Raw genomic sequence first — 22755 nt, 5'->3', positions numbered from 1 at the left:
ATCCATATGTAAAAAGATTGAAAGCCCATGCTTTAAGCCCCTCTTCGACTTCGGGCCGAAGAGTCAAGGACCAGCGATGGGCCCACCGTCAACCGTGTTATTCATTCGGCCCGGCTAAACTCCTGGGTGGGGAAAGGGTTTTCTCCGGCCGTTTTCCCGAGCCGCCCGCCACGCGACCTCCGCCGCCGCTGCCCGCAGGTCCGCAGCAGCCACTCGCGGATACTACTGCCTCCGTCCCCCGCTGCACCCGCTGCTTTTCGTCTCCGCGCAGTCGTCCGATGGCCAAGCGGCTCGCCGCCGCCGAGAAAGAGGTAGGGGCGTCGCGTGCCGCCAGCAGCCCCCGGACCGGGCAGGCCTCCTGTCCTCGTTTTGCTCACCCGTTTGGTCTGCGCCAGGTGCTCGTCGAGGTGGTGCGGTTCACGCAGAAGAACGGCCTGAGAGGCTGTGACGGCGGGTGGAAGGATTTCCTGGCCCGGAACGACAGGAAGTTTGGCGCGTCGGTGAGCGACCCCAGGAAGCGCACCAGGGATGTGCTGCTCGCCTTCCTGCAGACCTTCTCCAAGGATTTCCAGAAGGTTGGTTACTCTTTTGTTTTCTTCTTCAGACTTCAGTTCGGCATGCCTGGTTACACTGGAACCTGCTGCTTCAGTCGATAAGCGGCTTGGTCCTGGTGTGTTGAGAGTTTAAACCTCGCCACGTTCTGGTTCCAGTACTTCGGTAAATTGGTGAAGCGTCATAAGGAAAGAAGTGCTGTTCAGCAGTATATGACTGATTTCCCCGACGAAGTTTCTCCCGAGCAGGTGATGTGTATGCTAGATCATGCCATTTGAATTTCTGCGTTAAATTGAATAGGACTGACGCCTGGGTGTCAAGCGGTCAACAATTTTATTGATGTGCATGCTAAATGCAGAAACTTGTTCAGCTGACGGCAGAGCACCCGGAGTACAGAAAACACTATTGCTTCCCATCATACCAGGAGGTATGACCTTTACTGTGCTTCTGTTAATCCACGAATGACGATTAAGCCCTTTTTGGATTGTATATTTTCCTTGGTGATCTTCCTTTGATATATCCTATTCATGATTTAGTGACGAATTCTTAAACAGTGTAGTCCAATAATCTTCATGATTGCTAATACTCTGTCTAGAGTTGCACCTTATCTTGTACTCTTCACAAAGACATGCTTTTTGCTAGTCGAAATTCTAAAACAAATGACCGTTTTATACTCTCATCCCCATAATGGATGAACCTTTTGTATCCACATTGTTTGTCTCATAATTGATAAAAAAACAATGAGACCGATCCATAACCAGCTATTACTGGTATTTTCAGGGGTGGAAAGTATTGCGAATAGGAGAAGTCTCTAGTTTAATGAGCTCAAGTGCTATGTTGGCAATTGACTGTGAGATGGTCCTTTGCAATGATGGCACAGAGGCTGTGGTCAGAGTATGCGTTGTAGATGACAAGCTCAAGGTACTAGATTATTTACTCAGAACAAGTATGTTAAGATTCACGGAACTATCGTGTGAATTAATGGACATTGCTGTAATATTAGATGAATTCAATAAAGTTTATGCCAAAACTTACACAATACATGTTTCCTTAGCATTTCTTGACTATGAATCAGTGAATCATGTCAGGGATTTCCATCTTTGTTCCGAGGTCTCACCATATTCTCCCTTTTCTTCTCCAGGCTAAGCTGGACATACTTGTAAACCCCTTGAAGACTATAGCTGACTATAGGACACACATCACTGGTGTATCAAAGAAGGATTTAGAAGGAGTCACATCATCATTAGTTGATGTTCAGGTATACTGTGTTTAACATCTAAGCATTATCTCTGAATAATATCTCATGGAAGTTATATTCCTTCTCTAGAAATCGCTGAAGAGAATGTTATCCAAAGGAAATATTTTGATTGGCCATAGCTTACATAGAGATTTATGCGGTAAGGTGTGGTTTTTATTTTGTGTCTGATCTATCTGATGTATCAATCGGATGTGTACTTTGTGTTTACTTGAACATGCTTCTTTTTTGTTTTTAGTACCATTTAATTCAATTCGTCTCATTCTCTTCTCTTTTGCAGCCTTAAAGATTGATTACTCTCAAGTTATTGATACAGCATACATATTTAAGTATGCAAATTTACCTACTACTGCATCACCTTCCTTAAACAGTTTGTGCAAGGTATTGCCATAAAATCACTGCGCAGCATCTGTCTTCTTATCTGCTTTTGTTTACCGAGGTGAACAAGTTTTGGCCGATGCTGCCAGTTAAAGCTTAGTTCAGGATAGTGACTGCGAACTCACTTTGTCTTCCCTATTTCTCCCCTTAGTTTTCTACGCCTGTACTTGATATAACTATATGTAGGGTATTTTCAACTTCTGTTTTAGCGGGGTTAATTTTCAATGATATGTGATTGTATGTAACTATGAATGATGCCTTAATCTGTTGATTCTTTGTCCTCCTAGGCTACTTTGGGGTATTCTGTTCGAGAAGAAGGAGAACCACATAATTGCTTAAAGGATGCAGAAGCTGCGATGAATCTAGTTCTTGCAAAGCTTAAGAATGGGTTTAATGACCCCATTGAAATTGCTGCAAGTAGTGTAAGCACAAAAAAAAAAGATGTTCTTAAATCTCACCATTAGTATAGATGATGCCACCTTACTTGTTTGTGATAACTTCCTAGGTAATTGAATCTGATGTGGCAAAGTTGCTTGCTCATAGAATTCCAGTGTACCTGCCTTGCCAAGAGCTGTGCAAAATTTTCTCTGGGAACCCCAATATTGATGACAAGGTTACCTTAAAAGTTTTATTTGTTCACCAAATATGTGTGTTTTTATGCAATTATTTAATAACACTTCTTTCCTTTTCATCAGATTGATTCGAGAATACGAGGTGAATTTTATTCCACGTGTATTTCATTCAATGACCTAGATGAGGTAGAGAAGGCATTTGAAGAGCTGGATGGCCAAAAGACTAAGGTACATATAAGGACCACAGAATCACGCAATTGAATATTAGAACATATGAGGAAATACACTACTGATAATTGGCTTTTGCCTACCATCTTATTGGTTTAATATCATCAATAGATTATTAACCCTCTGCCCTTTATCCTTCTCTTTAAACATGCAGGACTCAGGTGGGAGACTTCAAAAGCATGTACTGCTGAAGCGTGACAATGGAGATGTCGTGAGCTTCTATGTTCGGAAGATGGTATATGATTCCTGGCCCAAACAGCTCGAAGTTCCAAAGAAGAGACCAGAGCCTGCTGAGGATCCAGAGCCAAACAAAGAGCATGCTGAGGAAGTTCAGCAAAAAAAGAAGAGAAGTAACTTCGTGAGAGATACTGAGGATCCAGAGCCAAAGAAGAGACCAGAGCCTACTAAGGATCCAGAGCCAAAGAAAGATCATGCCGAGGGGGTTTGGCAAAAGAAGAAGAGAAGTAAAAAACACACAAACAAGGAAAATGTGTCGGTGGTGGAATGAATAACTTAGTGAGAGATACTGAGACATTCCTGTTACTAATGAATGCTGAGAGATTGGCGATGTTGTACTCTTTGAGAAGAGGTCATTGTGAGGTGTTTGGTCATGGCTTTGGGAAACCCATTTGAAGAAGGGCTGTTCTGGGCTTCTGACCATGGGGAACCTTGCTCCTTTACCAGATAGCATGCCAGTTTACCTCATCTCCAATGCTTAGTTGCTGCTCTGTTCTGGTTAAACTACGTGTTTCTGCTACATTGCTAATCGTCCACTTTACTGTCTGCTAGGGTTCATTTGCTTATTCCATTACACTGACTTTACTGACTGCTAGGGTTCATTTGCTTATTCCATTACACTGACGGAGTTGAGCATGTGGTTCAGAAAGTAGGAAATTGTTAGGGAATTTTGTTTGAACAGATTTGACTACTATTTTGTGGTAAGGATTTTGCTCCATAATTTGTTTTCTCGAGTTGGGCATTGCTATTGACTCTTGTTATCACAAGCACTATGCATGGTTTACTCATATTTACTTTAACAGCACACTGACCTTTTTCATATTTTGTTGTACATACTCAAAAAAAGAAAAGAAAAGAAGAGAACATGTAATGAAGCCATGTACTTGTCAGACATTCAGGCTTCAGATAACCATCTGCTGTTCAGAATCGGTTACTAGTGTTGTGATCAAACTCTGCTGGACCTGATGGCAAAACGAGTAAACGGGCGAAATCCAATAAAAAAATAGAACAGGTTGTTTTCAGCAATTCGCCAGTACCCAGACATCCACTGTTGACACCGACAATGAGGGATGGATTTGTAGGCTCTGGTTCAGCGTCAACATCAGAAGAGGACGACGAACGGCCGAAACCAATAGAACAGGTTGGTTTCAGAAATTCGCCAGTACCCAGACATCCACTGGTGACACCGACCATGAGGGATGGATGCGGCTCTGGTTCAGCGTCAACATCAGAAGATGACGACGATGAGATGGTGAACCAACATCAAATAAGCAGTCCAGCGTTTTAAGACTTAGACAATGTGGCATCCAGCTTGTCTGCGATCATTGCGATCCAAGCCTGCAAGGAAGCAAGGAAGATCAAGTGGACGATAAGTCACTCTGCAATGGCAAACTGAAGTTCTTCAAAGTGCACAATCTATGGGTAGCAGTAGCAGTGTAGCACAGTTCCTAATTTTGGCTACAAAGCAGCACATTCATTTGCTAGTGTATTTTAGGAAAAAAAACATGAACTGGAGTATTTAAAACAAAAATCTTATATGCAGAGACCATAACCAATGTAAATGGTAATACCTGATCAATATTAGTGAAACCTCTTATAGTGTCGCCACCAACAATCACAACCCCTTTATCACCAATTGACTGTAATATCAGTGCCTACAGAATATAAACTATGCTATAATGCTTTGGTTCAAATATTTCAGATAATCCTTCCATCTGACTATTGGATCGTGTTTAATTGCTTATCTGGACATGAAAATAAGACTTCTATTACATTTTGATTCACAAGTAAATAGACTGTGCTTGTGCCTTTGTCTGTGGACCCGATGCTAGATGGAGCTGAAATCGCAGCGCGATTACCGCTGCAGCTCAGAGTCTTCAGCACCCCGCCAAGAAGATGTGCAGGCAAAGCTGCTGATGACTCGAAGAGTACTGTGGCTGATGTGGTTGTGCCGGGCAACGGCCCACCGATCCGCAGGGAAAGGTGGCCACCGATCCGCAGGGAAAGGTGGCTGATGTCTCCGTAGCCGTCGCGGACATCCCTCGCTCTCTGAAGGACCGTGTCTGTTTGCCTCTTCAAACCCCATTGATCCGAGCAAGGTCAACGCTCATGGTTCCTTGGGCCATGCCGAGCGCTGGTTCTCCTAGGCGGAGTTGTCGCTTGGCAGCTAAGTCTAGGGCTGCCAACCCAACCCTGCAGGATCAAAATGTGCTGATGGCCAAGTTGGGACTTGCGAACACAACGCAAGAAGCAAGATGTTGACACCACGGCTTTCCAGAAGTACGAGTCCATGTTCGCCGATCCACTGTCCGAGTCTAAGCACGAGGCCTTCAAGGTTCTCTTCCAGGATGACGCCTTCCTTGATGACTTTGCTCGAGAGGTCGACGAGCTTCTGCCTGTGGCGTGCTAGGCTATAGCAGCATCCAGGTAGTCCTTTGGTCGTAAGCTTTTAACCATGTAATTCATAGTTGTTTCTGGGTGCGAGGCAAAATCTCGGTAATCAGGCGATTACCGTGATTGTGGCCTGTTGTTGTAACATTCCTCTACTTCCTCTTAATGAAATATGTGCCTTGCACGGCCACGAAAAAAAAAAATCAGCTATCGAGACATAGAACAAGTATCAGCACCTGTGTGTTAGCAGGCAAGAACGGCAATTCAGACCTCCCAGGATATAAAGCAAGATTTGCCAGATAAGATTCTGCAAGAAGACTATGGCGAAGTTTCTGAAAACAAATGGAAAAAACTTCCAAGGAAGAAGATATACTCACGCTTCTTGGATTCCATGGCACTTTTGTAAAGAGAGCCAATGAACTTTTGTGCATCCACATTAAGTGCATTACCATCTTCTGGATATCCCGCAGCAACCCCGATTTGAAGAACACAATTACCTCCATACACAATAACCAGTGATTTGCAACAAGTTGCAGTAGTGAGGGAATCCCATGTCCTATTTGTAAGAAAAATAAGGAATAGCTAGCTTCACAACATAAAACCTTTGTAAAACTGCATATATGAAGTCGTGGATTCATACAAGTCAGGGCATGATAAGCTAGTTAATGGTTACCACCACAGGTTTAGTAAACTCAGATATATTCAATTAGTACAGCATTATAATCGACAGGCTGTTTTATTAGGAAGAGTACCACACGATCACCAACCACCCTAAAGCAGCACTTTCACTAAAAGGTGCAGGCAATTATTCAGAGTCCAAACTCAAATCGCAGTTGGCTATTACTTGAACGACCTGTCACTGTCAGCTGCTAGTGGCCCATTAGGTGAGATTTTCAGAGTAAATACCCTAAAACATTGCTTCATCTAGAAAGATGTATGCATTTATTCAGAATCCTACTTCGAACGGCAGTGGACTATTGGTTACCAAATGGAGCTATCACCTGTAGCCGTACATCAGGTGAGATTTTACTACCCAAAAGCTAGCATTCACTAAAAAGATGTATGCAGCATTGCAAGTATTCAGAGTTCAAACTTAACTGGCAGTCAGTTTGGCTATCATCTAGCAGTGGCGCATCAGGTGAAAATTTTCGGATCATGATTCAGGATCACTCTGAAGCATGCAGTGTTCGAATGGTAAAATCAGAAGAAATCTGTGCATCGCTAGATTACTTACCAAAGTAGTTCATGAAGCGCAGAACTTGACACGCCCGGAAGAACTCGTTTACACTCGACACCTTCAGGAACCGCCTAGGATCATATTTAGAATTGTGGAATCAGCCAAAGACATCAGAACATGCGATAAGAAATGTGCGGTTCAAAATCTCAATTCTGACCGGAGAAATGGATTTCGGACGGATGGATAACCAAACGAGGCCGGCAAGAATGTCAGTCACGGAGAGAACAAGGGTCAATATGTCAGCCCTCGACTGCGAACTGTTTATAGGGGAAATAGAACTAATGATCAGTACACCAAAATTGCAGCAATTATGGGTGTTTGCATGCACAGGCATACCTGGAGGCGTCGGTGACGGCGGCAATTCCTGAAACAGCGCGGTTGAGGAGGACAGCGACGAGGGAAGCGCCGCCGACGACAATGGGCAGGCCGCGAACGAGTGTGTCGTTGCGGCGGACCCAGCCCTCCACCCACTCCTGCCGTGGCTGCAGCGCCTTGCTGATGCAGCACCTGCGCACTTCCTACAGAAGATGGAGAAGGGCACAATTGCTGAATCCATCACCCCCTCGAAGGCAAGAGGACCAAGCGAAGGGCACGAGAACACTCACCACGGTAGAAGACGACTGCGGCGGTGAGAACGCTCCGGAGAGAGGACCGCAGCGGCCGTGGCCGGAGTAAACCGGCCGGAGCGGGGCAGATACAATGCCTCTGCTCAGCTCCATGCCGTCCGAGGGGACGAGCGCGGAGCAGCCGCAGCCCGCAGAGCAGGGCGTCGAGCGGAGGACACGGGACAGTCCGCGACACCGAGCGGAGGAGATGATGAGCCGCACCAGGACGACTCGTTTCAAATGGGCCCTATGCGTCACGGATCATATCTTCGGCCCATCTTCCGAGCGGCCCGGGCAAATCTAATCGCGTGATCCAACTACCATTCAAAGTCCTCTAAAAAAAACAAAACTACCATTCAAAGTGGACCCGGCGGGACCACCGACCCTTGAATTTTTTTTCCTTAAAAAATAAGGAACCCGCACGCTCTCCAGTCACCAGTTGGCAGCGACCAAGCGCGCCATCGCTCTCGGCCTCCGTTTGAACCTCCCAAGCATCAAGCCATGGAGACGGCAGCCACACCTACCACGGCGCCGCACGTGCTGGTGGTCCCCTTCCCGGCGCAGGGCCACGCGCTGCCGCTCCTGGACTTCGCCGCCCTGCTCGCCGCGCGGGGCCTCCGCCTCACCGTCGTCACCTCACCCGCCAACCTCCCGCTGCTCTCGCCTCTCCTCGTGGCGCACCCCGGCGCCGTCAGCCCGCTGACCCTCCCGTTCCCTTCCAACTCGTCTATCCCCCCGGGTCTCGAGAGCGTCAGGGGCTGCCCCCCGGAGTACTTCCCCGTCTTCATCCACGCGCTCACCGCGCTCCGCGAGCCGGTCCGCGCGTGGGCCAGGTCACGCCCGTCGTCCGACGACGACCCCATCGTCGCCGTCGTCGCCGACTTCTTCTGCGGGTGGGCGCAGCCGCTCGCGCGCGAGCTCGGCGCCGCGGGCATCGTGTTCTCGCCGTCCGGCGTCATCGGCGCCGCCGTCCCTCACTCGCTCTTCCGCCGCCTGGTGAGGCGGCCTGCTGCTGCCGAGGGCGGCGGCGAGGAGTCCAGCGTCGTCACGTTCCCGGCGATCCCCGGCGAGCCGGCGTACCAGTGGAGAGAGCTCTCGATGCTTTACAGGTGGTACGTGGAAGGCGGAAAAGAAGACGAGCAGGTCCGCGAGTCGGTGAGGCGGAACTTCCTCTGGAACGTGGAGGAGAGCTGGGGGTTCGTGTTCAACTCGTTCAAGGCGCTGGAGGGGAGGTACCTGGAACAGCCGCTCGAGGACCTGGGTTTCAGGCGCGTCTGGGCGGTGGGCCCCGTGGCGCCTGACGCGGACGCCGCCGGCGTGCGCGGCGGGGAGGTGGCCGTCGCGGCCGCCAGCCTCGGCACGTGGCTGGACCCGTTCCCAGAAGGCTCGGTCGTGTACGTGTCGTTCGGGAGCCAGGCGGTGCTGACCCCGGCCGTGGCTGCGGCGCTGGCCGAGGCGCTGGAGCGCAGCGCCGTGCCGTTCGTATGGGTCGTGGGCGCCGGGAGCAGCGGCGTCGTGCCCGAAGGGTTCGAGGCGCGCGCGGCGGCGGCGGGCCGCGGGATGGTGGTGCGCGGGTGGGCACCGCAGCTGGCGACGCTGCGGCACCCGGCGGTGGGGTGGTTCATGACGCACTGCGGCTGGAACTCGGTGCTCGAGGCCGCCGCGGCGGGGGTGCCCATGCTGGCGTGGCCGATGACGGCGGACCAGTTCGTGAACGCGCGCCTGCTCGTGGACGAGGCGCGCGTTGCGGTGCGCGCGTGCGCGGGGGGCTTCGGCGTCGCGCCGGACTCGGGAGAGCTGGCGACCGTGCTGGCCGACGCGGTCGGGGAGAAGGGGCGCGACGTGAGGGCGCGCGCCAAGGAGCTCGCGACGGAGGCCGCGCGGGCGGTGAACGAAGGCGGGAGCTCGTACGCTGATTTGGTCGGGTTAGTGCACGAGATTCGGAATCTTCGTTGAATTCGAGCGGATCGTCATGATAAATTGCTGCGCCGGCATGCTGTGATGCTGTATAATTTGACTGGTCCCCTGTCCTGGTCGACAATAATGACATTCATCAATAACAAAAGTTCGGTTCAAAGGATTGCATTCTTCACTGCCGAGGCTTCATTTGTTTTCGAATAGTTGCAAAGAACATTTGCACAATATGATTAGGCTTAACTTTGAGCAATTTTTTGGTGTGCAATTTTTTTTCGAATAGTTTTGGTAACTGATGGCACATGATTAGGCTTAACTTTGAGCAGCTTCCGCGTCCCTACACCAATTATAAAAGTGTAATTAAGGTCCGGTTGGCAGAGCTTTTTCTTAGGTGCTCATTCGGGAGCACATGAGGAGAAGCCACATTTTGCGGTTTTGACTCTTCATCAAAAAACGACTATGCCTCTTCTATTGCTCACCAAAAAATATTTTCTCCTAAAACATTTGGTACGGCCTCTCTGACTCGTCGCAAAAACTGTTGTTGAAGCCAGACCGGAAACCGAATCAGTGCCGAACTGGTAAGCAATTCCGATCACCAGACTCCTTCAGCTGCAGCTCGCGTACGCAGAATTTTGGTAGCACCCACCCAACTGGTATTTTTTTATTGAACAAATGTGGTCAAAGAAGGTTGCTTGGTTGTGGTTCCTTCCTCCCACTCCCACACGTAATGGACAGGACCTGCCGTTTATAATTAATTATTAAAATAGGGGAAGGTTTGGCCTAGGCCACAAAAACTGATATGGTGCAAAAGATGGGGATAAAAGAGAGGAAAACACTATATACAGGGAAGTATATCTCCCTCAAGCACTTAGGGCCGGCGGTACCCCCAAGCACAAACCTCCTCTTTGATCTTATAGCAACTAAGGGGGTGTTTAGATGCTTTTGAAATGACAAAACTTTTGGGACTAATATTTTGCTGTAAATTTTTAGGCATTCAAACTTTACATCTTGGTATTTAGCTGCATGGCAAAACTTTGGCACTGTACCAAACAAAGACTGATTTGCCCTCATTATCTTCTTCCTCTGCTCGTCCGTACGCCGAGCTCGTACACATCGACCGCGCGTGAAGGGCAAGCAGCGGCCTCACCGGCGTGCCCTGCCCCCTCCCCAGCAGCCAGCGGCTTCCCTGCCCCGGTAGCCGGCCCCGCCGCCCTGCCCTGTTGCCTCGCGCGCGGCCGACCATCGCATCCTGCGCCGCCATGGGAAGGCCAAGCTCGAGCTCGCCATGGCGGCCAGCACCCCGCCCAGCTCCGGCGCCGCGCCCCGCCTAGAGTCGCTCCGCGGCTGGGGCCGCCATCAGAACGAGGCGGACCACGTCGCTCTGCCGGTGAGCAGGGCTCACCACAGGCTCTGGGTAGAGGTCGTGGCGCCAGTAGGGTGAGGCCACGGCGCCACTAGATGCAGGTCCCCTTGCCACCGCCATCACCGGAGGGATGGGAGGGGAGGGCGAAGCCGTCGGGATCTACCAGGACCGGCGCCGAAGGGGCGCCGCAGCACGTTGGGAGAAACGGGCGCGGGGGAGGAGACGGGGCCGCAGGGGAGAGAGAAACAGGCACGGGTGTAGGGGCATAGGGCGTCCAACACGCCGCCCTAGACATTTTTGCCTAGTTTTGGGACTCTTGGATCCCAAATAGCAAAAGTTTTGTAGCCCATGTGTTTGCTGTTTTTTGCCCATGGTGTTTAGATTCATTTTGCCAAAAGATGGGATAAAACAACAAAAATTTTGGCAAAAGTGGGGAACTAAACAGGGCCTAAAATGCCACCGAGGAATGACATTGTTGAAAAATTAGCGTGTTCCGTTCCTTCCAAATCTCTCAACAAACAAGGATCAACAAAGAGCACAGATCCTTTTTGGGTCATCGTGGCTGTTGCTTCACCACTCACCACTCAGACACACTCATGAAGTGATTCTACCCTCCTCGTGGTGGCAGGTCAGCATGATTATGAGCAGACCTCTAGCTTAGTTGGTTAGACGGTTCTAATAGCACTTCTCTGGTCTTAGGTTGGACTTCCCGTGATAGTAAATTTTAGATTGAGGTTAAAAAAATCACCTCATTTATTCTACGCCAAAGCACAGGTCTAATCCTCGGCTCCAATCATGATCATTCTCATATGAACTACAATACCGCTGTATATGGGTGGAGTAGAGGATGAGAGGTTTTCTCGATCTGTATAAAAAGGTCTTCTTAAAGCAATGCTCCTGTCTTACCCCTCACAGGTCGCAGCTCCCCTAATTTAGTAGGAGAACCTCCAATGTACGAAGTGGTGTGCTGCTATCGTCTATGCCTCACAGAGCATGACACAGAGAGGGCAGGTCAGCTGATGAGTCCAATTCCACTGTGCAATCTGAAATACACCATTGAACATGTCATGAATACTACATAAACAACTTAAATACACCATGAAACATATCATGCCTATACTATATGAACATTGTGCATTACAATGTGTATGTAACATAAATACTTTCGGCCGTGGAGGATTCAAAATACATGATGAAACATCACAAAAATACTATGAGAATAATTCAGAATGCATCATGTAATGTCTCATGAATCCTATGATAATAATCTATAATACACCTCATAAGAATTATAAAATGAATTTTTCATATTAAAGAAGAAATAGTTTGAGTGAATCTTACCATAAGATCATGGATACAATAAAAATGATATGAAATTAGATAAAATACAAAATGACAGTGAATACATAACAATAACTAAATGGAAAATAAAGTAAAAAAACAAAATATAAAGGACACACCGTAGGACATCTCCCAAATATATGAAACTAATTAAAATATACCATTGTACACCATGGTTTCATCAATACAATAAAACTGATGAGATGTACAGCATGGAACATCTTATGTAATATGGGAGCTACAAAAAAAAACTATGGGACATCTTAGGAATACTATTGGAACAATCTAAAATACACCATGGAACATATTATGCATAACAATGAACAATCCAAAACACACCGTAAAACATCTCATGAGTACTATCAAAACAATAAAAGTACACCATATATAGAACACTATTGGAACAATAAAAACAAACCATGAAAATATGTTAAAGAAATAAATAATAAATAAAACAAAATAAAAATGTAACAAATAGAAGGTAAGTAAAAGAAAAAAATCTCACTTAAAAGGAGGAAAAGTAAAGGAAAAAATACATAATTCAATGAAAATAATAGACCAGCATGAACCAACAGGAGAAGCCTATCCGTCTACCCCCATTTTAATTTGGTACAAAAGTCCTACGATACATCTAAACCAATCAAATAAGACCCTTCATAGGCTATTGGGCCGAACATATAGCAACAACTTAGAGCAACTCCAGGAGCCTTTTTATGTACTTATTGATAGGAATATAGATTTTGGTAATATATATATATATATATATATATATATATATATATATATTCTGATATCTTTTTTAATTAGATCTTCAAATATTATCATCATCTATTCTAGATTTCTCGCTAGAAAGATGAGAGCGGAGTTAGCTCTCTAGAGTGCGCACGAGATATAGAAGAGATGAGCAATCTTTATTCGAGCGACTCTCCAAATAATGCTTTAGAAAGTGAGTTTAAAAAGACTTTTGGTTGGCTGCCAAACATAGTGAAAATAGTTTGCACCGGGTGGTTGAGGGATGACTTCCCTCTGGCTGGTAGCAAGTTTACTCAATCATGGACATGATGGGTTGAGCAAGGCTCCAAGGTGCAACATCTTTATGCATTCGTGTGTTTGGTTGTTCAGTCTGGCCTTGTGATGCAAGTTGCGCTTGTTTGGATGCCCCGTTTGATTCGCTGAAAAGCTAGACTGAAAAACACTGTTCGCTGATTTATTATGAGAGAAAAATATTGTACCATATCTCTAACTTTCCTGCCTCGGAGGATGATAAAAAAGATGGTAAGTAAACCTGGCTCATAGGATACAGGATCCATCCGTGTTTCTATGTAGCCTGGCTTAGGCGAGGCTGCTCCAGATCAACCAGCATGCCACAATGCGAGCCAGGATGTGTCGTACGCGGAACCAATCAGGCCCTATCCGAAATTGGTATGCATCATGGCGAGGAGCTGTGATTATTCAGTGCGAATTCATTGGGTTAGAGCCGGGGTAAAAATGCACGGCCGAAGTCCGTATATATTTTGTCTCGAGTTCTCTGGCCAATTTCCAATATGAACATGAAATTACCTATGTATATATTTTTGCCCTGTTCTGCTACACTACTTCCAGTACTTTTCAGCAAATCAATAGTGTTTCTTCTCACAGCATTTCAACCTAAACAGTAGCATAAATCAAATTTCAGCGAAACGAACAGGGCTACGTGAACCCCACGTTTCTGTGTAGAACAAAAATCTTCTCCACTCCATATGTTTTCTGAGGGGTCACTCCATATGTTCACATCGAACGAGTTCAAACAATTTTATACGGCGCGGCAAAAAATACTCGGTGGTGAAAGGATTGCCGTCTCCGGTAATCACATCGATCAAACCATTCCGTACGCCATGCGCATCAGTGTAAGTTCAAACTGATGTACCAAGCGGAAAGGCCACTATATATATAATCCCATGGACGATTAACGTCAAACCATCAAACAAAGCAGAGCACGGAAAAAAACAGAGTGAGAAGGAGCTCGAGCATTTCTTCAGGCAAGCAAAGATGACCGGTGCAGGAGCTGTATCTGCCATCATGGCGCTGTTCTTCCTAGTCACGCTCTGCGCCTCCCAGATGGTGTCCTCCCTTCGCCCCAGCGTTGGCGTCGGCCTCGGCACGTCCAGCGCCAGCGGGTACTTGCCGGGCCGCTCTGCAACTGCGAGAAGAGCAATGATCCGGACTGCTGCGAGGATGGCAAGAAGTAGCTAGTACCCACAGTACCGATGCTCGCCACCGGTGACAGCGAGCACCAAGGCCGTGCTGACGCTCAGCAGCTTCGAGAAGGGCAAGGACGGCGGCGGCCCATCGGAGTGCGACAACGCGTACCACAGCGACGAGGAGAAGGTTGTGGCGCTCTCCATGGGGTGGTTCAGCAACATGGCGCGTTGTGGGCACCGCATCAAGATTAGCGCCAACGGCAACTCTGTGTATGCGAAGGTGGTGGACGAGTGCGACTCTGTGCACGGCTGTGACGACGAGCACAACTTTGAGCCGCCGTGCGACAACAACATCGTTGACGCCTGGCCGGCGGTGTGGGACGCCCTAGGACTCGACCAGAACATCGGGATGGTGGATATCACTTGGTCCGAGGAGTGAGAGGTAGTTGATGGCTATGTTGCGTCTGCTCCATCTGTTAGCACTTGGCACGTGCCGCGTACATATACGATGAGAGGATACAGGTTGTGGGCTCATTGCGTTCGCTAGTGTATTGTATTCATGTCATGTCATTACTGCATATGGATATATATATGTCATTGTTGAATATTGAATAATAGTGCATGAAGTAATGATGAAAGGGCCTCTAATTAGGTGGCTTGAATATCACGCCTTAGGTCCTAGGTCGTACTCTCCGTGGGAGCAAATTTTAGGTTAGGGTTCAAAAAAAAACCCACTCGTCTATCCTAGGTCTAGTTCTGATCGATCTCAGGTACTAGATGGCGAAGAGGTCAATGGCACCAATGCTCATGATGCAAGGCGGTAGTCCTCTAGCCAGTGACCCGGTTTTATGTCCTTGTCGTATTCCCTGAGGTAGGCTTCGGAGAACGTCGGTGCTAGTCGCAGTCACCATGGTGGCGGTTGCAACCACAATAGCCATACGGCGTATTCGCTGGTTGGTTTCTGGACTGGTTTAGGCTGGCTGATGCTGGTTTATTGTGAGAGAAAAACATTATTGGCTGGTTGAATAAGCCTGGCTGAAACCAACAAGTGAACATGGTGATAGTTGTCACGGTCGTCATGCCATCATCGCAATGGTCGTGGCTGTCATTACAGTTGACGTAGCGTTTGTTCTTGAGTTCGTGACGATTTCGCCACTCATGTTGATGGCGTCGCAAGTCTTAGCCGACGTTGGTCTAATAGTGGGCCGAACTGGCAGGGCAATGGGGCTCAATTTGTTGATCACGACTGTTGTTGTTGTCGTAGTTGTTGTAGTGCGGAGACAAGGGGGCGGCCAGGGTCAACCCCTCACCCCCCAACAAACGTTGTATGGTCTTCATTTGTATATATCATTAGTTCTCACCGATCACTAGAAACTATATGGAAACAAGCTTTCTCAATCAATTCTAGACCGTTTTTTTCCCAAATACTTCGTCCGTTCCAAATTATAATACGTTTTGCATTTTCTAGATATATTGCTTTTTATTATGTATCTAGACATATTGTACAACAAAATCTATGTATCTAAAAAAATCAAAACATCTTATAATTTGAAACAAAGGGAGTACATTTCTTGATTGTCTAATGCTAAGTGTCTAAATAAATAAAACAAATATGATGTGAGTTGTTGATCTATGAACAATAACTTTTTTTATCTTCAATTTAGATATTTCTTATTTTTTCAAGACGAAGATGTTAAAGATGAATTATTTTAGTGTTTTTATAAGCCGACATAAAGATACGCATGGCCCCATTCGGCTTACCCCATATTCGGCTTGTTTGGCTTCTTTTTTCAGCCAGAACAGTATTTTTTTCTCTCACAACAATTCAGCCATGACAGTGTTTTTCAGCCAGTTTCAGCCAAAATTCTGCCAGCCGAACAAGGCCATGGTGTGTGTGTTTGACACTCGATGAGTTGGCCCCTCTATGGCCCCGTTCGCTGGTCTAAAACTTGGCTGAAACTGGCTGAAAACACTATTCCGACTGAATTGTTGTGAGAGAAAATCATTGTTCCGGCTAAAAAAAGAAGCCGAACAAGCCATTTTTAAGACAAGCGAACGGGGCATATATCTAAATTCTGGCACCACCCCGCCCTGAATAGGCTGTTAAACAGTGTAGAGCGGGAACGTGAACAGTAATCCCTACGGTGATAAGTAATTAAGTACTCCGTCCGTCCCAAAAAAGAATGTAATTCTGGAACAGTGTCATGTATTAGTATATTAACTTTGACCAATTATAGATAAAAAATATAAATATTTATAATATTAAATAAATATCATTAGATTAATTATGAAGTGTGTTTTTATAATAAATTGATTTGGAGTCATAAATATGAATACTATTTCCTAGAAACTTGGTCAAACGTGGACCACTTTACGTGGCACGCAACCCATAGTTGTATTCTTTCACGGATAGAGATAGTAGCAATCCTGGCCCCATTCGTTTCGCTGAAAAGTCATGGCAGAAAGTATTGTTCGCTGATTTGTTGCGAGAGAAAAACATTGTTCCAATTAAAAAAACAAGCTGAAAGTACGAATTATAAGACAAACGAACGGAGCCCTCATGAAGAGTAGTGAATAATGAACAGTAGGTGCCAACAGTAGCACTTTTGTAAACAGCCACCGTAAACATTAAGTGAACAGTGGATGTGCCCAACGATACATCCAAACCAATCGAACCAGGCTCCTCATACGAAGATATTAGCCGAGTATTCAGAAAATCAATTTTTATATGGGTAGAACATACATTACGGGTGGATCATCAACGAGGTGGCAGCAAGTTTACTCAATTATTTATTACTATCTAAAATTGTCGCCACCATTATTTATTACTATCTAAAATTGTCGCCACGATGGCGAGGACAAATTTGTGGTCATTCAATGCAGATTGTTTGGGTTAGAGTTGGGGGTAAAAATTGTACGGCTCAAGTCTATATTTTTTCCCTGTGTTCTCCAGTTTCCAATATGGCTATGAAATACGTGAACCCCACGTTTCTGTCTGTCTAACAAATCTTCTCCACTCCACATGTTCCCATCGAAAGAGTTCAAACCATTTTCCTCAAAAAAAGAAAGAAAGAGTTCAAACCATTTCATACGGGCATACCGCATACGGTACATCTAGTTGGAGAACGGATTGCCATCTCGGGAAATGACATCCACTCGAACCATTCCGTACGCCATGTGCATCAGTGCAAGTTCATACTAATGTAGCAAGCAGGGAAAGGCCACTATATAATCCCATGCACAACTAATCTCAAAACCATCAGGCAAAGCAGAGCGCAAGAAACAAATAAAAAGAAAAGAAAAGAAATAGAGAGAGAAGACGCTCGAGCATTTCTTCAGGCAAGAAAAGATGGCCTCTGCGGGAGCTGTAGCCACCATGGCGATGTTCCTCCTAGTCGCGCTCTCTGCCTCTCACATGGCATCCTCCCTCCGCCCCGGCGCCAGCCTCGGCACGTGCCGCGCTAGCGGGTACCTCCCAGGCCGCTCCGGCAACTGCGAGAAGAGCAACGACCCAGACTGTTGTGTGGATGGAAAGAAGTATCCACAGTACCACTGCTCGCCGCCAGTGACGGCGAGCACCAAGGCCGTGCTGACGCTCAACAGCTTCGAGAAGGGCAAGGACGGCGGTGGCCCATCGGAGTGCGACAACGCGTACCACAGCGACGAGGAGAAGGTGGTGGCGCTCTCCACGGGGTGGTTCAGCAACATGGCACGCTGCGGGTACCAAATCAGGATTAGCGCCAACGGCAACTCCGTGTACGCCAAGGTGGTGGACGAGTGCGACTCCGTGCACGGCTGTGACGACGAGCACAACTTTGAGCCGCCGTGCGACAACAACATCGTTGACGCCTCGCCGGCGGTGTGGGACGCCCTGGGACTCGATCAGAACCTCGGGATGGTGGACATCACCTGGTCCGAGTGAGGCAGGCAGTTGACGGCTGCATTTGCTCCATCTGTTGGAACTTGGTACGTGCCGGGAACATACATATGATTAGAGGATACAGGTCGTGGGCTTATTGCCATCACTAGCGTACTGTATGCAGGACATGTCATTGCTACATATAGATATATGTCATTATTGAATATTGAATAAATACTGCATGAAGTAATGAAAGGCTGTGTTATCTAAATGCATACAGAGCTAGCAATGCGCTTCACACCAGCATTACACACCAGTAATTTCTTCTTCATTTTTCATGAATAAATATCACAGAGCAGATGCCAAAGGGCAGCTGAACTCCACACAAGTTCATGTGATTACCACAGTAAGCTCACAGAGCAGATGGTGCGAATTTAAGTTTGATTGAAATTTCAGCATTGAGCAGGTCAACAAAAACACAGTTTGAAGTCGAATCAGACATGAGCGATGCAGATGCTTCCATGATGGTAATTAGCTAATGTGGGTTTCATTAGTGGTACATACATATAGAGAATTTCTTCAGCTTGAACCAGTCGCAGCTATCTCATACAGGTTCTACAAGCCTAGCCCGAACTGAATTCTGATCTGTTATAGGTTCGATGCTGCCATTTTAAAGAAAATATGTCAGTATTCTGCAGAAAAACTTTAAACAGAAAAAATAAAGAGGGATGCTGTCTAGTAATACCAAATAAAACTTACCTATAAAGTATTTCTCCTCCATTTATCACCTTCTTTGATATCAAAGCAGGAGCCAGATCCTCTAAAATATGCAGCTGCTCTTCTATCTCCCCTATTAGTAAAAAAGACGATATGATCAGCATAGTTGAGGAAACATCAAGTATAATTTGGAAGGTACATGGATCAAGTGATCCTCATTACCAATCTCTTCTATCTCCAAGTTGTTGGCAAGAATATTGTGGAAAAGTTCCTGTTTCGTGATAAGTGAATTCTTGGTAGAACGAGAAATATCGCAGACTATGTCAAATGTGGTATGTAGCGAAGCCATCCTTTCCTGAGTATCCACTAAGTCTACTTCATTGATTTTGTCTTTATCAGTAAAGAAGACAGGACTATCTTCCTGCAAGGAAAAGGTTCATTTGGTCAGGAAATAACCAATAGGCAAATGAACTGGAACAACCTTGGAATTGTAAGTCTTCCAACTATTATTACAGGCTACAGCAAAAGAAAATAACAGAGCAGGAAGCAAGACATCTATTAGTCATACACCATGTCATACATAGAAAACCAAGAGTACATTCTTTGTTTTATAATGCATTTGAGCATTTCTACAGGCAACAAAAGAGAAATGGTCATTCTGTTGAACAAACTTATCACTGCGCCTCAGGGTATAAAATTCCAAGTTTATTGGTAAGTTGCTCTGGTTATTAGTAGTCTGATGGCTGGCTTTTTTCCAAAGCATCAACAACTGCAGTGCTACCATTCTAGGAATTATTGAACAGTCATATATACCTATTCCCTCAATATTGTTAGATGAAGGTAGTTACTAGTTAGTTAAGAAATCTGTTTGACATAACCCACATTAACGTTGTTAAGATACAGAATTAAATGCAGAAAGAGCTGTCCATAGTTATTCCTGCAAACTGGGTTTTCAAAGAAATCAGAATCCAAGCACAAGCATTTGTTACTAGTTTATGTTATTGACTATAGCATCTGTGATCTTCTAGCATGCAATTATGTGCTATACAAACAGATAACAATTTTATGTGACGGATGGGAATCAGATACCTCAAATGACTTGTTAAAACTCGACGAGTCTTCTGAGATTATGCTTTTTTCAGCTGTAGTCGTATGTTCCATTCCATCATAATAAGAAGGGCTTCCTCCTTCAAATTTTAACGATGTATTTAGTGATCTGCGGGCAGAACTGGCTGAACGTGGTTCACTAATGTGTCCACATGTGACCTTGGGTTTCTCAAGTGGAGTCGGCAATGGCCTTTTTGGAGTCTGTATTGCAGGTGTTCCGGACAACAACGATGACTCTGAGGTCCCTTGTTTTGGTGTACTCTCTTGACAACAAGAGATCAAATGGCGGCTTGGAGTAGCAGAAATTTCAGAGTTCACTGGAACTGGAGCATGTTCATCTTGCTTTTTAGGGTTTCTGTCTGACCCTTCGGTATCATAAGCACTCACAGAGCTCAGCTCTGCTGGATCAGATATCAATTGAGTCTTTTCAGTTCCATCAGCAATGATTTTCTGCGACATGAGTTTTTGAAAAGATTGTGGGAAGTGGGAAGCATTTGAGAGTTCTTCGTCAGCGGCACCCTGCATAGGTGGCTCAGCAGCATGCCCATTATGTACTGCCTCAAGATATAACTTCTCCCTTGGCCTTGAATTAAAGGGTTCCGGTAGGATTGCCTCAGGAATGTCTGCACCCTGCATAAATAACAATTTGCAATGAGAATGCTGAGTGAATCATTAATTCATCATGGCTTGAAGACTAACATAATCAAAAGTGCATATAGGCCAACCCCTAAAAAAGAACATATAACTATATAGGTTCACTTGAAATGAGAAGACAGAACTTCAGTTGAAATGCTCTTAACAAATTAAAGGAAATATCATACAGTGAACATCTATTAATTAACTGCTACCTGAGCGAGGGCTAATTAAATTAAGTTTAGTACCTTATGATGAGCATCCAAAAATCTCAAAAGCATTGAGTAAAAAGCCTCGCAAATTGTCATGGATGGAGACTGATCAGGGCTTGTGCATTCCACAACATCCATTACAAGTGTGATTTCCATATCAGCATACATGCATAGACTCTTCTCATCATGTTCTAGTATCCTCTTTATCTGGATTGCCTCTGGGAATAAATGCTTCATCTGGGCCAAATGACCGTATAATAACTTCCTGTAATGCAGAAAGATTATCATCCAACTGCAACAAACAAACAAATAATAATAATCTATATAGATACTTTCATCATTATTACTACCTTTTTGTGAGTATCTCCACCTGGGTGACAATATTATTAAATGTAGCCATCTTCTTTCGTAGGTGAAGCAATCTTATAGAACTCTCCATTCTATTGAAAAGATTCAGCAAATCCTTGTGTCTTCCATTGTGAACAAGAAAGACAAGGTGAATAATCATGGCAAGCCAGCACACTTATGCATGAGATATTGAGATTAGAATAAAATGACTCACTTCTCAAGAAGTTCAATGCTTTCTGAAAAAAGAGATCGGCTACCACTAGGCGAAACACTTTCATTATAGTCTTCTTCATCTGTCTCACCCTCATCTTCCACCAGCTGATTTGCAAATCTGTCTTTGTACCTCTCTGCAAGCAAATTCCTGGCCAGTGAACTCACAACAACCCCTTTGCTTCTAGATTCATGTTTTTCTGGAGTGGGTGATTCGATTTCACTTCCACCATCTTCTGTCTCAACTTTCATCTTGTGCACAGTTGCAGGGCTACTCGAATCATTATCATTAGACACTTGAGAAAATCCTTTCTCAAGGTCAAGCTGAGTAGTATTCGCCTCACTCATTTTCAGCTCCAAACACTACAATAACGGGACCATAAGTAATATGCTCCAAACTAAATCAAACACAAATCCTGAATGCATAGAAGTACATGGGCGAACTTCATAAAGTAGTACAATACAATGTTATCCAAGAGTAGCAAACATCAACTTATATGGACATATTCATACCCATATCCCCTAGTAATGCCACAAGGTACTTCACAACTATCCAATCACGAATAAATATTAATTACTTCAAAAAAATCTACTTGTGGAAATATACATGAATTAGGGCCAATCTGTGCAGGATAAATCCAGTGTTTTACAACCATAATTTAGTGACAAGAGTGTGACAGAATGAGAGGTATCTTAAATTCTTTACCCCACCCCCTCCCCTACCCAACAAAAACGCTGGACAGAGATATCTGCAATGTCCTATGAACTATGAAGTGCGCCAAAGGAAAACACGGAATTCTAGTTTGCCATCCCGCAAAACTGAATCCAAAAATCGGGTGGAAATAATTAACTAAATAACTGAAAATTTGAGCGAGAACTGGCAACAAATTCCGCAAACCCTAGACGTTACCTCACGACACAGCACAACAGCTGACCAGACAAACCACTACACCACTCAAACCAGCGCCTGCCGACTAAAGAGGCGAAACAAATGGCCCTCCGGAGAGCGCATGGGAGCAGACCCATGTGGCAATGGGAGTATGGGACACGAAACGAAAGCATCGCATAATTTGCAGAGCACGAGCTAATAGAGGACCAGATCTTGAAAGTATACCTACAGATAGAGCTCGCGGTGCGCTCGGTGTCTCGAATCCGGAGGAGCACGGCGCTTCGACTCAGGATGTCGCCACGGGAGTAGGCCGGCGGCGGCTTGTAGTGGAGAGGAGGGGGAGGGGCCGAGAGGGAGGGGAAAAAACGAAGCGGAGGGCGCGGAGTACCGCACGGCGAACGGTGCCGCTTCAAAGTGTCGGAGCAAACAAAAGCGAACGCATCGCCCAAGTCGAGCCCAACGGCTATATTTTTCGGCCCTTTTTATACGTCAGCTTCAAACGAGTCGTGGGCCGTTTTGTGTTTCGC

The 22755-nt window shown here is 45.8% G+C and overlaps 4 protein-coding genes and 1 pseudogene across 7 annotated transcripts; 3 read left to right on the top strand and 2 right to left on the bottom strand.

Moving 5' to 3' along the window:
- Positions 1 to 145: 145 nt before the first annotated feature.
- LOC136492601 (small RNA degrading nuclease 1-like) lies at positions 146 to 3946 on the top strand. 2 transcript variants are annotated; one of them, XM_066488581.1, is made up of 12 exons: positions 146 to 311; positions 396 to 575; positions 711 to 800; positions 911 to 979; positions 1333 to 1473; positions 1694 to 1810; positions 1880 to 1949; positions 2088 to 2188; positions 2473 to 2607; positions 2691 to 2798; positions 2881 to 2985; positions 3140 to 3946. In XM_066488581.1, exons 1-12 carry the CDS (start codon positions 279 to 281, stop codon positions 3491 to 3493), a joined length of 1503 nt encoding a protein of 500 aa, XP_066344678.1. In that variant the 5' UTR covers positions 146 to 278; the 3' UTR covers positions 3494 to 3946. The 2 variants fall into 2 exon arrangements, with proteins under 2 accessions (XP_066344678.1, XP_066344679.1); XM_066488582.1 differs by lacking the exon at positions 146 to 311 and having other exon boundaries at positions 464 to 575; positions 650 to 800.
- A 169-nt stretch (positions 3947 to 4115) lies between these two features.
- Positions 4116 to 7703, bottom strand: LOC136492602 (protein COFACTOR ASSEMBLY OF COMPLEX C SUBUNIT B CCB4, chloroplastic-like). Of its 3 annotated transcripts, XM_066488583.1 has the most exons (8): positions 7456 to 7703; positions 7187 to 7368; positions 7008 to 7107; positions 6848 to 6921; positions 5991 to 6169; positions 5850 to 5920; positions 4794 to 4877; positions 4116 to 4560 (listed from the first exon to the last, which is right to left on the bottom strand). In XM_066488583.1, exons 1-8 carry the CDS (start codon positions 7567 to 7569, stop codon positions 4507 to 4509), a joined length of 858 nt encoding a protein of 285 aa, XP_066344680.1. In that variant the 5' UTR covers positions 7570 to 7703; the 3' UTR covers positions 4116 to 4506. The 3 variants fall into 3 exon arrangements, with proteins under 3 accessions (XP_066344680.1, XP_066344681.1, XP_066344682.1); XM_066488584.1 differs by lacking the exon at positions 4794 to 4877; XM_066488585.1 differs by lacking the exons at positions 4794 to 4877; positions 5850 to 5920.
- Positions 7704 to 7785: 82 nt separating this feature from the next.
- On the top strand, positions 7786 to 9571 carry LOC136493909 (flavonol 3-O-glucosyltransferase UGT89B1-like). Its single transcript, XM_066490035.1, has one exon. It carries the CDS (start codon positions 7957 to 7959, stop codon positions 9409 to 9411), a length of 1455 nt encoding a protein of 484 aa, XP_066346132.1. The 5' UTR covers positions 7786 to 7956; the 3' UTR covers positions 9412 to 9571.
- Positions 9572 to 14131: 4560 nt separating this feature from the next.
- Positions 14132 to 18267, top strand: LOC136494382 (uncharacterized; annotated as a pseudogene).
- A 370-nt stretch (positions 18268 to 18637) lies between these two features.
- LOC136494942 (CDT1-like protein b) lies at positions 18638 to 22279 on the bottom strand. Its single transcript, XM_066491106.1, has 8 exons — positions 22250 to 22279; positions 21344 to 21702; positions 21132 to 21251; positions 20818 to 21046; positions 19919 to 20566; positions 19052 to 19250; positions 18872 to 18962; positions 18638 to 18774 (listed from the first exon to the last, which is right to left on the bottom strand). Exons 2-8 carry the CDS (start codon positions 21685 to 21687, stop codon positions 18717 to 18719), a joined length of 1689 nt encoding a protein of 562 aa, XP_066347203.1. The 5' UTR covers positions 21688 to 21702; positions 22250 to 22279; the 3' UTR covers positions 18638 to 18716.
- Between the last annotated feature and the right edge of the window lie 476 nt (positions 22280 to 22755).

The sequence above is a fragment of the Miscanthus floridulus genome, chromosome 11, assembly GCF_019320115.1.
Source record: "Miscanthus floridulus cultivar M001 chromosome 11, ASM1932011v1, whole genome shotgun sequence".
Taxonomy (NCBI): domain Eukaryota; kingdom Viridiplantae; phylum Streptophyta; class Magnoliopsida; order Poales; family Poaceae; genus Miscanthus; species Miscanthus floridulus.
This window is presented reverse-complemented; position numbering and strand designations above follow the sequence as displayed.